Source organism: Neolamprologus brichardi, chromosome 10 (genome assembly GCF_056152115.1).
Source record: "Neolamprologus brichardi isolate AB-2024 chromosome 10, ASM5615211v1, whole genome shotgun sequence".
Lineage (NCBI taxonomy): Eukaryota > Metazoa > Chordata > Actinopteri > Cichliformes > Cichlidae > Neolamprologus > Neolamprologus brichardi.
This window is the reverse complement of record NC_142113.1, coordinates 8,366,658-8,382,948: the sequence shown is the minus strand read 5'-3', so window position 1 is coordinate 8,382,948 and position 16,291 is coordinate 8,366,658. Positions and strand designations below refer to the sequence as shown.

Genomic DNA, 16,291 nt, shown 5'->3' with positions numbered 1-16,291 from the left:
AGGCTTTATACGGTTATTAATATCAGTAAATCAATCATTCTTTTTGCATACTTTTTCCATCCTTCTTTGTTGGAAAGGTGAGGAGATGTAATGTTTTGAAAAACAAAAAAACCCCAAAAATTAAAGTTAGACTTACAGCAGTATCAAGTACAATTACGGTAGGAAGTTAAATGAAAGTTGGCCTGTCCATGCTGGAAAACAGCCCATGGAGGTATCACACAATGGCCTTCAACCGAGCTATAGAAAAAACATTGGAACCTAATTTTTAATTTCATGCTTCCGTAAATCTAATGTAAGCTGATCCCACAAAAAATCCGTCTTTCACATTAACAATATAAAAGGGAAAAACCATTATAAAGGAAATAATAGTCACCTAGTTAACAAAGGGATTCTTTTTCAAAGTGCTGGCAAATCCTGGGGGATTTCTGACTTGTAGTGAAGGTCATAGATCAAACAGATCAGGTTGTGCTCTTCCAACTTCCCCTTTATATTTTATGCAAATTCCCAAAAATGTGTTAAAAAACATGTCACCTGTATACTGTGTGCTGCATAAAAGCATAACGCAATGGATATGGAACATGATAATATTAAGCATTTAAAAATAATACAGTGTCATTATTTTTTTAATCCTTAACACTGACTGCAGTAATGAAAAGCTATGAGAAAAAAACGTTCTCCTACTTCTTTTAGACATTTCTCAGCATCCTGGGAGCATCAGTTACTCCCCCTTATGTTTTATGTTCTGTCTTCTAACTGGTAATGAGACTGAAGAGGGTGGAGTCTCTTCCTCCAGTAAACAGATATTGTTTAGTATAACATGTCTGCAGACTCCATCAATTGCTCCTAATATTGTTATAGTCTAACCCTTTTAGCTTTAAATAACGCATCTGTGCAGATTACAAATCGCTAAACATCAATGATTTAATGTAGACCACTGTCGTATTGTTTTATTTGGTAACTATTTTAGATCTGTGCCCAGTCAATAGTCAATCACATGGCTACTTGAAATGATCACTCATAGTTACAAAGACACAATATCTGCCCTCAACTGGAAAGGAGCATTTTACTGTCTTTCAGCAGATTCTATTTGTTTAAATCCTTCAACTTTACAGTTTTAATCCACTGTCCAACTTATTGAATAAAGTGATTAAACCTACTCCATTTGTTATTTTTTGCTACATATATTCTAATACATAAAGACTTGGTATTTCTACTTCTGACAAATGCCATGTTTTGGTTTATGAAATAGTTTTAAACTTATACGTGAGTTGAGATTAATATTGTCATACTGATGATCCAGTCAGATTGATCGTATTAGTTCTTACTGGATGTTGAAATTACACTGCACAGTCACCTCAACTGTGGAAGGGTAATGATTTGGGCTTGTTTTGCAGCCACAGGTTCTGGCCACCTTGCAGTCATTGAGTTGACTATGAGCTTCTCTGCATACCAAAGTATTAAAAGAACTGTGGATAAACAAATGCCCCCAAACCTCAATGACCCGGAAAGATGCTATGAAAGAAGAGTGGGCCAAAATTTCGCTTCAAAGATTTGACAAAGAGAGACTAATTAAGTTCTACAAACTATAAAAATCATGGGTTGAACTTTGTTTTGCATAGGACTACATAGAGTCTTGTGTAAATTTTCTTTTCCACAACTGCATCTTTACAACTTAATAAATATACCAGCAGTTAGCCAGAAAGCATGGGGGCATTTTCTTTGTTTTAAGTTTTTTTCCTCCTCCTCCAGCTGCCACTCATTCAGGTGTGCAGAGATTTTGCATCAGATGTTTGTACTGTCCACAGAAAATTGTGGCATGAATAGAAAATTGAAATAAGGTATCTTTTCTGTCCCCTAACTAATTTAAGATGATTGCATTCCATAATAAAATACAAAGGAATAAAACATTAGCTCCATGAGTTTAGTTGCTACCGCAATTTTTCACGCATGATGATGACAACAACTAAAAATAGCATTTTAAATTATGGTTTTTCACCCATGTTAAAAACAGTTTGCACGCATGCAATTAGACTCTGAAAACCTTAATTTAACCTAACATTAATTTACAGGAAAAAAGCAAAAAAAGACCGAAAATATTAGCAAGATATGAGTGAATATTTATCTCCCCAGAAACTTGACTTCAAATGAAAGACAGTGCGCCTTTGAGCTGGATGTAAAATATTAGCTGCTTTTTGCTAGCAAATGACCCTTTCTTAACTTAAACTTAATGCATTTAAAAATGTGGTTCTGTGTAGAAGTGACTAACTTTTAACTCTTTCATTGTCATATTCATATTTGTTTGCTTCCCACCATATATGGAAAAGAAAAAGTTGCCAACAATAGATTTTCAAGACAGAGCAGTCGGTCACCTCAAAATATGTAGACTTGCTCTGTGTGTATGGTGATTGTTTCTTTGTCGTCTCCGAGAGGTTTGGAAAGTTAGCCTGGTGTAACTTAATCCTTATATTTTTGCTAAGCCACTGTTTTGGGTGCCACTCAAGGAAGGAGCCCTGAATTAGTCCTTGAAATCACAGACAAAGGCTATGAACAGCCAACACGTTTCTCTGCACCTCAGGAAGGAATTAGTCTTTGGCAGTAATTTGTTAACCTGCTCTATGATTCAGAGGCTCCAGGCATTTCCTTGTCAATATCATATAACAGAAGTAGTTACAAAATATTTTCTGTATCCAAAATATAATCACAGAGTCACCTTAGCCAACTCACTTGGAGTGTTAGATATTAGATTAAGGAAGGTAGGCAGTAATTTGTGGGGGAAAAAAGAAAAAATAAGCTTTTACATAATCTTTACCCAGAACATTCATCTAAGTTCCACACTGCACATAAGTTATGCCTTTGTAGCAAACAAACAGGCTTGTTTTTACCATCATGCATACAAGAAGGTACAGAGTGCTTTGCCTTATGCTTTCACTTATTTGTCAGTCATCAGCTTTCAGTGGGAATAATTGCCTCAAAATCCCACAGCTCTCCTGTTTTAGAGCACCTCTGTGTGGGAGAGTCCTACACACACACACAGGACCTAAGCCACAGCCTTGTCCCTCTCTGCAAGTGTGTGCAGGGATGAGTAGGACCACACCTTCTGAGAGCACTACCTGAAACTGGAGATGCGGGGGTACCAGTGAAGGGTTAGCTTTCATTGTCTTTGTCTTTTTTTTTGCCCCTCCTGGTTCTTTTAAGCATAGACAGGTACAGGGCCTTTGACTATTAACATACAATGCTCTGGTATTTATTGTTTTACGTAATCTCTATCACTGAATCCAGGTACTTATAGTCAAGCAGGGTTAAGGAGATGAAAGACCTAAAACACGTAGCACTGGATACTCTGAGCTCCCTGCCTCCATTTCTACGCAAACTTACTGTATATTCTGTGTGACTTTTGGAATTAAGTTGCCAGCTATTTGTGCTCTGATGACATTTTTGTAGGTTTTTTTTGTCGGGACGAAACCTATTTTATTTTTATTTAATTTTTTGTTGTGGGGCAAGATTATTTTTTACATCAGGTATGTATTTTTTTATATGAAATACTGAGTTTATATTGCTTTATTTCAAATGCTGTCTTTGATCATCATGACCATTTTTACATGAATCGAACTTGACAAGTCAGTGGATGTTAATGTCTTTAAATCTACGTTTTATCTGTCACTGAAGTGACCGATAAGTGCACATTGCTGTATAACTGTACATTTACACTGATCTCAGAACATTAAAATCATGTAGTGTTAAATTTGTTGAGGTACTTTTCTCTAAGAGTTCTTTCTTCTTTCATAATTTGTCAGAAAAACTACAAAAGTATCACTTTTTTAATATCTACAGAGGGATTATATGTTAAAAACCCACCAATTCTCTATTTCAGTGGCACAAAAACGTCTCCGTTAAAGGGACTGACAGTGTTATTCTCTGCTTTTTCTCTGATATTAAGGGGTATTTTTGTGGGGCCGAGATCTTTCAGCTATTTCTGTGAGAAGGGAGGGGAAGCAGAGCTGACACAAAAGGCAACATTATTCCCCAGCGGATCTGCGCTACATCCTACCATGAATGGAGTATTGAAAAACATAACATTGGGGACTAGATTATTTTTCATCCCTCATAACTGAGCCATTTGTCCCAGAGTTTCAAGTGGTTTGTTGGTACAGTCTGCAAATGAGACAGCCGTGGTTCTCCAGTGCTGCGCTGGTGTTAAAATCCCCACCTCCCAATTGGATGTACAATGACTTCTCTGTGGGCTTCTGGCCTTTGGAACTGTACCTTTGGAGACAATGCAAATGGAACTGACCTGGATGAAAACATGTCAGTCCAGAGTTTCTGCTTTTACGCTTTCTTGTCACTAAATGGCCTTGTAAAAGTGGTGTGTTAAATTTGCCTCGGCGAGCCCCCAAACGTTATATTTATACCGTAGAGCTGCTAAATATTTTAATGTCCCCCTCACATGCCTTTGTCTCTTTGCCTAACGCTCTCCAAGGAGACTAGAGGCGCCCCCACAGTGTCATCAGGTGCCTAAGCATTTTGGAGGTTTCTAGTGACAGATTGCAGGAAGCAGCGTTTTTGCCTGACGATGGGGACCACAGAAAGCAGAAATGTCTTTTTGTGCCCCCTAGGTCCGGAATGTCCACTATCTCGAGGGGCCAATATCAAATTCTCCCCTCATCATCCCCTAATACACATTCCTGTGTAAGGTCAGGGGGGATTCTGCATGAGCAAAGACACTTCTTGATTCTTTGCTTGAAAGCTCCATGAGAAATTTAGAATTGAGCAATTGCAAAATTCCTCATCACCGATGAAGACTTGAGTCTGCAAAATGAAAACAGGCTTTACACGCCAGTCCTATAACATCAAGGTGAACTGGATACTAAAAAAAAAAAAAAAAAAGTGATCAGGGTGTTTAATAAATTTATATGTTTGAATTATATAAACAGAACACAAACCTTCTGATCAGGCTGAAACTGATTTGAGCAGTTCAGGAAATTTAGGTCCAGCCTAAGCTAAATGCATCTACGACACAATTCGCTGGTGTTTCTATACTTAACTGAAAACTGTGTTCCCTTCCAGTCCTGTTTTTAAGGAACAAATAAGTTTCACAGCACTCAGATTTTAGAAGTTTTTGCAATGCCCTTGTCTTTGTCCTTGCCCTCATAATAATTTTTCCTGTAAAATTAAAGTAAAATCCGGTGTCTCCTACTACTACTTTCTAAAAAGTAAAAGGGCACGATTTTGATTGAAACTATACTGTAACATACCATAACACAGTAATGTGCTGTTTGTATTTATTTTTCTTCAAAGACAACAGCACTGATATTAATAAAGCATACTACTATGCAAAACATTTTGTATTTTTTTCTGTATTACTGTAGGTCCTGTAAGTTAGAATATAAAACACCTTGAGGCGATTGTTGTTTAAAGCCTGAACTGTGAAATGAATAATGGCCAACGAATTATTTTAAAAATGGGGAGTTTATTAAACCATCTGACAACTTTGTTTTAAAAATTAATTTCCATATATGATTTTTAATTTGCCTTGTATTGCCACATCTGTCATTTATTTTTTTAAGTCCTTAAAAATGTTGTAAAAACAGTATTGTTTAATTTATTGTTAAATTTGTTTAAGTTTTTAAGGTGAAAAAATAACACTAATGATGAGGAAGTCTCCACTACTACTACAACTAGATGCGGAAGAGATATAAATAAAATTGAACTGGATTTTCAGTATAATGCTACTGTGCAGTTTATGTTGAAAATTTTAAACCTTTTTGCACCACTACTGTGCATCCTTATACATTTTTCTTTTAATTAATTTGCGGTACTAAATAAATGTCATTCATTTCAGTTTCTCAGTTCTGAAGAATGAAGGGTATTTAGAATCTGGTTACATTACTATCTGACGATGATTACTGAGTGATTTGTCGGTGAATCCCAATATTCTCTGCCTGATGGAAAACCCCTTGAAAAAATGACACAGATATCCAACTGTGCTTGTAACACAAGACTTCTCCAGCTGCTGATAATGGTCACAAGCTAACCTTCCTCACTTTCAACTATGAGGGCAACAGATGTCATCCTGCTGCCAGATCTGACCACTGTGTCCATTTTGTGCTTACAAAACTGCAATGTAACACAACACTTTGTTGTCTATATTCTCCTTGTTGTATTGGCAGTACCATTAATAGATGGTGCCATGTCCTGATATCTGTGAAACGTGGGTGGCTGTTTGAATGAAAACAGAGATTCCTCACATCTTTTTCGTGTCACTTAGGAAACAACCAGCGTCATGTGATTCCTGGGAAAGATTTTTGTCTGAGCTGTCCTCTTCTATCAGGCTTGACCTCAGACTACCATCAATACAATACCAACAGCTTCGGGCTTAATCAGTGAAAACAATCCAATACTACTAATTAGGCTTGTCTGAACCAAGATTAAAAACAGCTGGCTGCTATGTTGTAGTAGAAAAGTGTTGCCCACTGGTTACATCTCAACATTACGGGACACCAAATTAGAGGGACTGAGCGAGTGTGAATCTGTGTTTTGCAGGCGGATGGCCAGTCAGGGAGCCATGCGAGGCCAGCGCGTGGTGGAGAGTGAATGCAGGTGCTGGAACCCAGCCGTCTGGCTCCTGGTTTCTCTGCTGGGAACCCTCGTCTTGGTAGCCGTCAGCATTCTGTTGAGACTTGGTGAGTACTTGGAAATGGGAGTACGTTCAATGAATTGCTGCACATAAGGGAAGACCGTTCACTCATGATGCTACCTGAATGTATTAATGCAGAAAGCTTTACTTCATGTCATGTGATAGTAGACAACAAATTATGTTTGATCTGCATCATCATTGCTGTGCATTGTTGTCCATTACAATGTGACAAAAGGAAAAGCTTAAGGAGTTTATGCTTTTCTTTCAGATTCTCGGTGACCAGTTTTGGATAGAGCAGCTTATTAAATTATGTCATTTCCCATAGGGGACATATTCCCACTAACCAAAGACTGGACTGTGGCTGTAAGAAGTCTAAAATCTTAAGTATGCTGTACACTTCCATTAGATTATTTTTTTTCAGTGAGTGCCTTCAACATACTGTCTAATCCATGAATTCACGAATCCATGAATCCATGAGATTTGGGACATCTCCTATAACAGAAAATGTTGCCATGGAGATGAATTGAGCCAGTTTGTGACACATGAGATGATTTCTTCTGTGCCACTGTTTAAGCACATTCGAGGCACTAATAATGCTCAAGAACCTGGTGTACTTGCAAGTAAACGCCCTGTAGATGAGTGCTTTTGTGTCCACAGCCACTGCCTGGCCAGTGTTTCCACAGCAATAGCTGGTTAAAAGCCCTGCAGTTGATTTTGAAGTGAGATAAGATCAATTTGACTCACTGAATCAACACGTGGGCACAGCAACTTATTTAAATGTGCTGACAGCACATGACTGCTTTTGTCTCTGGACAGAGCCAACAGATGACGAAACGTGTGCCTCACTAACCTTTTAATTTTGTGATTTAATTTCAGGGGACATCAAAATAAGCAGACGGGCTTTACCCGGTAAGTAACATCCAAGTTAATCGCCACTTACTTTTCTATTTCCTTGCGTTTCACTCTTCCAGAAAACAAATGCAAACCCTGCATGAGACCTTGGGTTTCATGTATGTTCATGTTTCAGAGTCACAAACACACGGGACCAGCCCGTGAAGTGACCCACATTGGGTGCAATGGTTATCTCTTCAGTGTCTTTGTTCAGTGCTGAAATCTGAGATATTGTATTAGTCTTCGGGCATAGACTGTCCTCCATCCATTGTGGGATGTAGCCTCACATCACAGGGTTGCACATGGACCCGTTGTGTTTTGCATAACATTGAAGCATGAAAATGCTTCAATGTAGTCAGCTTAATATAAAGTAAGCTGTACTTGATGAGAGTATTTGCAAAAGTTAAAGCAGGATGCTAACATATTTCTGTAGCAGCAGGTACAGTCTGAACAGACCTGCTGTTGTGATTTCAGTCTGTCTCTCATGTTACAGGACAATAGATATAGTAGATATAGTGTACAGTAACTATAGAACAACAAAAACCACCTTTCATCAAATAATTTAACCATACACTCTCACTTTCTTTCACATCCTCCCTTTGTTTTCAGACAGTGGCGTGCAAAGCCCAGTGAAGACGGAGTATCAAGGTAAGTTTGAAATATACAGTGACCTCCACATCCAGTCCACACATTCACATCCATCTGGTAACAGCCTAAAACATTCAGGGTGAAAAAATTATCTGCATCCTAGTCACGTCATGAAAACCTATCAGCGTCTGGCTGTATGTCAGTGAAAGAAAGTACAGAAGGTAGCACAGCGCCTGGGGCTCTTTAAACAAGGTCACTTTCCCAGCTCTCCATTTCTCTAATCCCTACTTAATTGCTATATAACCTCCTATCCTCCTCCTGCATCCATTTCACTCACTTCCAAGGAGTCATGTGGCTTATTGATAGCCTTAATTTAGGATTAGACTTTTTTTTTCCCAGAGGAATTTTTTCTTTCCTATTACCTGTCATTACATTAGAGCCTGGCCAGTCTCTTTTCTTCATATCAGAAGCACGTTTTCAAAACGTCTCCTCTGAGAGAGAAAGCCTGACAAATATTTTCTGCTCATCTCTCTGAAGTACAACTGGTGAATGGGCGGAGCAGGTGTGAGGGCAGAGTGGAGGTGCAACACAACGGCTCGTGGGGCACCGTGTGTGATGACGATTGGGACATGGTGGATGCAAATGTCGTGTGTCGTCAGCTGGGATGCGGGCTGGCTGTGGCGGTGTCCAGCAGCTCTAAGTTTGGACAGGGCACTGGGCTCATCATGTTGGATAATGTGGACTGCAGAGGAAGTGAAATGGAGCTCAGCCAGTGCCATAGTCTGGGGTGGGGCATCCACAACTGTTACCACTATGAAGATGTGGGTGTCACCTGCAGAGGTAAAATGCAAAATTCTAAGTGGATAAAACCCCAAGTGGGAGGAGGAGAAAAAGGAATAAACATAATGAAATTGCTGCTTTTCTTTTCATTCGGCCGCTAGAACCAACCTTGCTGGGGTTCAGAGGTTTTGAGGAACCCAGCACACCACCCCAGTCCATATCTGGATTACGTAAGTGCCCTCTGCTTTTATGAAAATGAGACAGGTCTTCTGCCAGTGTTTAGATAGATAGATAGATGAAAAAACATGAAAATTAATATAATAAATATGTCATGACTGACACTTTGTTCATATAAAAATTAAAGCTGCACTAATTTGTATACATAGGTTTATACAAAGTCATTTGTATGTGAGTGTGTTAACTCTGTATTATAATCATTTACCTACAGAAAAATGATCCTCAAAACTCAAGTTTCTCTCTGTCTTGTAGACACTTTCAGTTCATACTTGCTGTTTTACTGCACTTTTTGCTATTTGTCCTTCTCTCATGATGGATGTGGACCCAAATGCAGAAAGCAAAAGCCCATAACCTCTATTCCAGCATAGCAAGTCCAAAACCAGGGAATACTCACAAGCAACCATGCAGGAAAAAAACAGTGAACAAAAACAGCATGACACGACAGAGAACTAAGGCCAGCTGAGGCTTTAAATGCCGGGGACTAATCCTGGAAAAAACAACAGCTGGGGAAAATAAAGAACAGGTGAAACACATGAATGATAACAGCACAGGGGATATAAAACTTAATACCAAATACAGGAGAGAACAAACTAGCTAAGTAAAGCAGGACACAAGTGACAAACGGGGCACAGAGACAAAAACTCAAGGTAAACTGAAAGCAAAGAATAATATGAATAACCAATAACCATAAACTGAAAGAAAGATTATAGTAACGAGCCTAGAAAACAAACTCTAAACAAAACATAAAATATAGCACAAAGAACTAGATTAAAGCAACAACTCTAAACATATATGACACAGAAAACCCAAGTCATGGGATGACTAAAGATTCAAATGAAACAAAAAACTGCTCAAACTTAAAGTATACTTTAAACTATGGACCATGACACCCCGAGCAAAGGGAGAACGAACTAAAACCAACAAAATGAATTCATCTGGTGGCCAGAAGCATGCCTGCTTATATTACTCTGTTTTGGTTGGATGTGCAGCTGGCAGATGTGTGTGAATTTGAAATTGAATGTTTGATTACATAGCAGTGAGGGTTTTTTTGTTTTTCTCCATACCATCATGCACCCAAGCGAATCTATTGTCGTAGGTTTAAGCATCTAAACCAACAGGTGTGAAGATTAACTCCACACCTGTATGTGGAGTTAATCTTCAGGGGACAAAACTGATGAAATTGCTTTAAGCAAAAGATGCTACACTGCCTCGCTGTTAAATAAACAGATTGGGTTTTTCATATACTTACATCAGTGCAATACAAATTTTAAAAGTAGTATATAAACAAACAAAGTATGACACAGACCACAGGGAACACATTTAATTTATGTTGTATACTGTAAAGAATTCCCCATCAGATCAGTTTTTCTTTAGATGGTTTTCACGCCCTAATCAAATTGTTGCTGACAAGTGGTATGCCAGATGTTGCCATGAAATGCAAGGGCAGGTTGCATTAAAGAATGAACAATGGTTTATTTTGTCATTGTGCTCAGTCAAAAATGCGGGAAGACTCACAAAATGAACAACTTCATTAATCAAGGAACACAAATACAACTGAAGCAATATATTATTTCAGTTCACCTTCAAAGACTTGTGGGATAATGGAAACCTTTGAACACGCCCCAAAGGCCTCATGAATTCCAGGTCATACCTATTGTTTGCTGGGTTTGCCTTTGTAGCAGTCATCCTCTTGTGTTTTCTCATAATCCCCCAAAGAATCGTGAGAGACCAAAAGAAGAAGAAGAAGAATAATTTAGTTAACAAGTTGACGTATCTAGCTACTTTTCCATTAACCACTATGTAACCCTGTGGGAATTGAGTAAAGGCCTCCAAATTCAGGGCTTTCTTAAATGATGGACACATAAGAATGGCTATTGTCTCCTTGTTTTTGTCCACAAAGAGGCATATGATGACAACATCTGTGCTTAGTGCAATATTAGATGTCAATTTAGCGCTTCACTTTTGGTTTTTCCTCTGCGCTCTGTAGTGTGCATTGTATTGCCTTCTTTCTGTGTATCAGTGTCAAATCACAGCAGCTGCTGTTCCCTTTGATACCCCCAAATTGAAATATGTAGAGAATCTAATAAAAACTTACAGAGTATAAAAATATGCTCTGTAAAGAAAAAGCTTTATCAAGATTAGTGCCTACAAATCCCTCCCTCTCCTGCTTACTTTAGGAGATGGCACCATCCGTCTGGTTAATGGACAGAACTCGTGCCAGGGCCGAGTCGAGATCTTCTACCAGGGAAACTGGGGGACAGTGTGCGATGATGACTGGGTCCTCAACAATGCCAAGGTAGTATGCCAACAGAGTGGCTGCGGCAGTGCTGTCTCTGCACACACCAACTCCTACTTTGGCTACGGTACCGGGCTAATTCTTCTGGACAACGTCAACTGCCAGGGCACGGAGCAGGACCTGACTAAATGCAAGAGCCTGGGTTGGGGTAAACACAACTGTGGCCATCATGAGGACGCTGGGGTCACCTGCACCGGTACTCTTAGAACTGTCACATTAGCATGAGTAGCACACCTGCAACTAAGATATTAAGTTCACAATTACACTTTAGCATGATAGCCTGCCAGAGTGAAAGTTATGTTATGGAAGTGAAACTTATGGCAAAAATTTAGCAAGTATCAGAAAATCAGTCGGATTCATCTTAGCTGGACAGCAAAAATGTCTGCACAGAATTTAGTTGCATTTCATAAAGCACTGGTATAAATTTTATTTTTCACCCACTTTAGGGTTCACTACTGTACCACCAGTAGCAACAGGGGCCCAGAAAGGGCTGTGGGGAACATTGAACACTGAAGGTAAAGCGTACCATTCACTACACACTATGTTCAACTTTGTGCAAACAAGCTCAGTGATTATTGCTTCTGTTCACCAGTCTGTTCAATTTGTTGTCCTGGGTTAATAATTAATAATAGGAACAAAATGTGCATTTTGATATATGACCAACAGGGTGAGCCATTCTTCCCCTGTTGATCATATACATGCTGCACCACAGTGCCACAAAACAAAGTGGTGCATGTGTTCCATAACCTAACCCTGCCATCATAAACGGGTTGTCTGGTGTATTCATGTATCAAGTAATTGTATTTTTTCTGTCTTCCCCTACAACTACACAAAAAGTTCCAGTCACCATGTCACCAAGCACAACAACAACTGTTACAACAACAACAACAACAACAACCACCCAAACAAGAGGTAGCATTCTGTTTGATGTATAAAAATTAAATGTGTGTGTGTGTGTGTTTTTTTAGTATTGAACACTGTGCACCATCAGCAATGTAATCTACAAAGAAAAGAATTTCTAGTCTAAAATTGCAATAACGCATCCGTGTGTTTCGCCTCTTGCAGTTACGTCAGCCATTCGTGTGATAAATGGCAACAGTAGCTGCCAGGGTCGTGTAGAGGTCCTCTACAAAAATGTTTGGGGGACAGTGTGTGATGATGACTGGGACATGCCCAATGCCAAAGTAGTGTGTAGGCAGCTTGGATGTGGCGCACCTATTGCAGCCAAGTCCAATGCCTTCTTTGGCCATGGTTCGGGCCCAATCTTGCTGGACAATGTGGAATGTAGTGGATTTGAACTAGAGCTATCCCAGTGCTTCCACCTGGGGTGGGGTCAGCACAACTGTGGCCATCATGAGGATGCTGGAGTTATCTGCGCACGTAAGACCTTATTTATTTTCTCGCAGCACTAAACTAGGCTTCATTAAACATATACTTATAGCACGTGCATATACTGAACTTGGTAAATGTCTGTAATGTCTGTACTATAGTCATATGAACAATGTTGGGAAGGTTACTTTTAAAATGTATTCCATTACAGAATACATGCCCCAAAATGTATTTCGTAACGTATTCCATTATGTTACTCAATGAGAGTAACGTATTCTGAATACTTTGGATTACCTATTATATTATCATGCTTTTTACAACTACATAAATGTACTATTGCTGTGTGAATTATTACTTTTACTGAATGTTTCTCGCCATACCAATACCGATTAGATTTTTAAAATCTTAATATAAAATGAGTAACAGTAGGGTGGACATTAGGTAAGGCTGCACTTTTTGCAGCGATCTCGTATAGAAAACTGTTTCACGCGTATATAAAACAGGTCCACGGCTCCGAACCGTAGTAAAGGGACCTCTGGCTAATACGTCGGGTTCCGTGTCAGGCTCGTAGATGAAAACTAGCTTTACTTTGTTGTCTGGATCAACTTTGTGTACAGTCGAGTCTTAATAGCTTACTTACAACTCGGCTCGTCAGGCACTCTTTTTGGCTGCAGTGGTTATTATTATATTTGCATGCTTCCATCTCCCGCTTCTGCTCTGTGACAACTCATACTTTTCGACTCTCCTTTTTCTCCCTCCCTCGCTCACAGACACATAACGGGTATGGCAGTCCATTCTCCCTGCAGCACGGACTACACTGCCCATGAGGCTACATTCTTTAGGGCGATGCCTGTAACACTCTGCCTATTGTCTTCATATTAAATCATTTTTGTGAATAATTTTTTAAAATATTTCTTCACGTCAATATGCGGGCCGCTAACATGACATGGGCCGCGAGATTGAGACACAGGCAGTAGAGCATCTTAATGCGTGTTCTGTCAAAAATAGAGAGGCTATAGTTAGGCATAGCCAAACATATGAAACAGGAAAATACTGCCGCGTAATCCCTTTATTTCAGCAAAGTAACTGTATTCTGAATACCACCTTTTTAAACGGTAACTGTAAAGGAATACAGTTACTCATATCTTGTATTTTAAATACGTAACGGCGGTACAAGTATTCCGTTACTCCCCAACACTGCATATGAACATATGAATGACTCTTAAGTCATGAGTTCCCCTAAAAGCCCATACCACCTATGTATCTAGTCATCTACACCCGCCCTGCTGGGCTGGCCAGTTGCAATGCATGACTATAGTACTTTGAGGACGAAACAGCCCAGAGAGCATGAAAAACAGTGGATGAGTCAAGGCACATCAGCGTCACTGAATGCCTCCATGCCAAATATGACTTCTTTCAGGCTAAATCAAAAGCACAAATATCCTCTTTTATATGTACTGTAAATCCTTGGTTCCAAATTAGTCAGGAAATGTTTTAATGCAGTTTCTTTTTAACAGTAGCAGTTGCTTTGAGTAGTTTTGCCTTTAGTAAGTAATTAGAACAGATAAAGGGGTGTAATTTGTGCATGAAAATTAGGGCTATAAGGGCAAACATCTTTACAAAAACATAGTCTGTTATAAACAGACTGTTATAAACAGACATTGCAGAGTCAATATCTCGATGAAATTGCCTCTGCAAAGTCTGTGTCTGTGTTATTGGCTTCTAGGAACAGAAGAAGCAAACAGGTTTCTTATAAGTCATTAAAATCACCGTTAGATAAGTGTGATATTACTTTTGTGACCTAATATTCCATTACTATTCCTTGAATACATGAACATAATTATTTCTTCTCTGTTTCCCCTTAGCTTTTGAGCCCCAGTTTTCTGACCTTGCAAGTGTGCGTGAATTCAGAGTAACAGAAACAATACCAACAACCACCACCGCAACCACCACACAACCACGTGAAGGTAAGTCACATATACCCTCAGTTATTTCACAATAATGTCACCTTCCTCTGGACTGATTCTCAGAAGCAATCAATGCTCAAAGTTTAAAATAATTGTTTTTTATGTAGGTTTGGTAAGACTGGTGGGTGGCCAGCACCGGTGTGAGGGTCGAGTGGAAATGTACTTGAATTCAGGATGGGGCACAGTGTGCGATGATGCCTGGGATCTCCCAGATGCCCAGGTGGTGTGCCGTCAAGTGGGCTGCGGTGAAGCCATAGCAGCTCGGGGAGAAGCTTACTTTGGGCCCGGCACGGGAACAATCCTGCTAGACAACCTCAAGTGCAGAGGTACTGAGAGATCCCTGCAGAGCTGCTCCCATATATTCTGGAATGTACACAACTGCGACCACTCTGAAGATGCTGGTGTCACCTGCTCGCCATCATGATTTCAGCAGAACCGCACTCCCACCAACATGTGTTAGGATGTGGGTGTACCGTCCTCGGACTTGTGTACATTATGTAAATAACAGCTGTCACATTGCTGAAGTAATATTCCACCATCACCAACATAAATAACAGTTAATATGCCATTCCATGATTATATTCTATAACTATATAAGCCTATTAAGCACTTTATAAATATATTACATAAAACAAAATGTACACAGTTGTTTGATAAATGAAGAAAAGCAAAGCTTTTAACTGTCTGTCTTTCTGTTTTTGTTAAAATATATACTGTACATGTTATTTTTCACTTAAGGAATATACTTGAGGAAGTCTGTGGATTAAAGTAAAGCTATTTTTACAGAACAACCTCTGCCCCACAATCCACAAATATGTATGATAAAACATAAATGACACTGTATACTATAATAACACTGAAATACACATAAATAAATGTGCTATAGCTTGTATATACATGAAATAACTGTGCTTTTATTCCATAATTATCCATACATATATATATATATATATATATATATATATATATATATATATATATATATATATATATATATATATATATATATACACACATCCAAGAATACATCACAAAGATGGCCCCAACTGACAGCGTGCTCAGTGAATACCTCAGGCAGCAGAAACCCAAGAAAGAGGAGGGAGACGAGGAACCATCATGGAAGGACAGGCCCCTGCACGGTATGTACCACCGGCAGATAGAGGAGGTGGCTGATATCCAGAAATCCTACCAGTGACTGGACGAAGCTGGACTGAAAGATAGCACAGAGGCACTAATCATGGCAGCACAAGAACAAGCTCTGAGTACAAGATCCATAGAGGCTGGGGTCTATCACACCAGGCAAGACCCCAGGTGCAGGCTGTGTAAAGATGCCCCAGAGACAATCCAGCACATAACAGCAGGTTGCAAGATGCTAGCAGGCAAGGCATACATGGAACGCCATAACCAAGTGGCCGGCATAATGTACAGGAACATCTGTGCCGAGTATAACCTGGAAGTCCCGAGGTCAAAATGGGAAATGCCCCCAAGGGTGGTGGAGAATGACCGAGCTAAGATCCTGTGGGACTTCCAGATACAGACGGACAAAATGGTGGTGGCTAACCAACCGGA

General features: G+C 39.5%; 1 protein-coding gene across 1 annotated transcript; it reads left to right on the top strand.

Moving 5' to 3' along the window:
- Nucleotides 1–3,334: 3,334 nt before the first annotated feature.
- ssc4d (scavenger receptor cysteine rich family member with 4 domains) lies at nt 3,335–15,519 on the top strand. The gene is made up of 12 exons (XM_006799579.3): nt 3,335–3,518; nt 6,541–6,680; nt 7,511–7,543; nt 8,135–8,173; nt 8,651–8,953; nt 9,055–9,123; nt 11,308–11,622; nt 11,873–11,941; nt 12,264–12,338; nt 12,492–12,806; nt 14,621–14,722; nt 14,830–15,519. The coding sequence occupies exons 2-12, from the start codon at nt 6,545–6,547 to the stop codon at nt 15,144–15,146; spliced, it is 1,773 nt and encodes a 590-aa protein (XP_006799642.2). The 5' UTR covers nt 3,335–3,518; nt 6,541–6,544; the 3' UTR covers nt 15,147–15,519.
- The last annotated feature ends 772 nt before the right edge of the window (nt 15,520–16,291 follow it).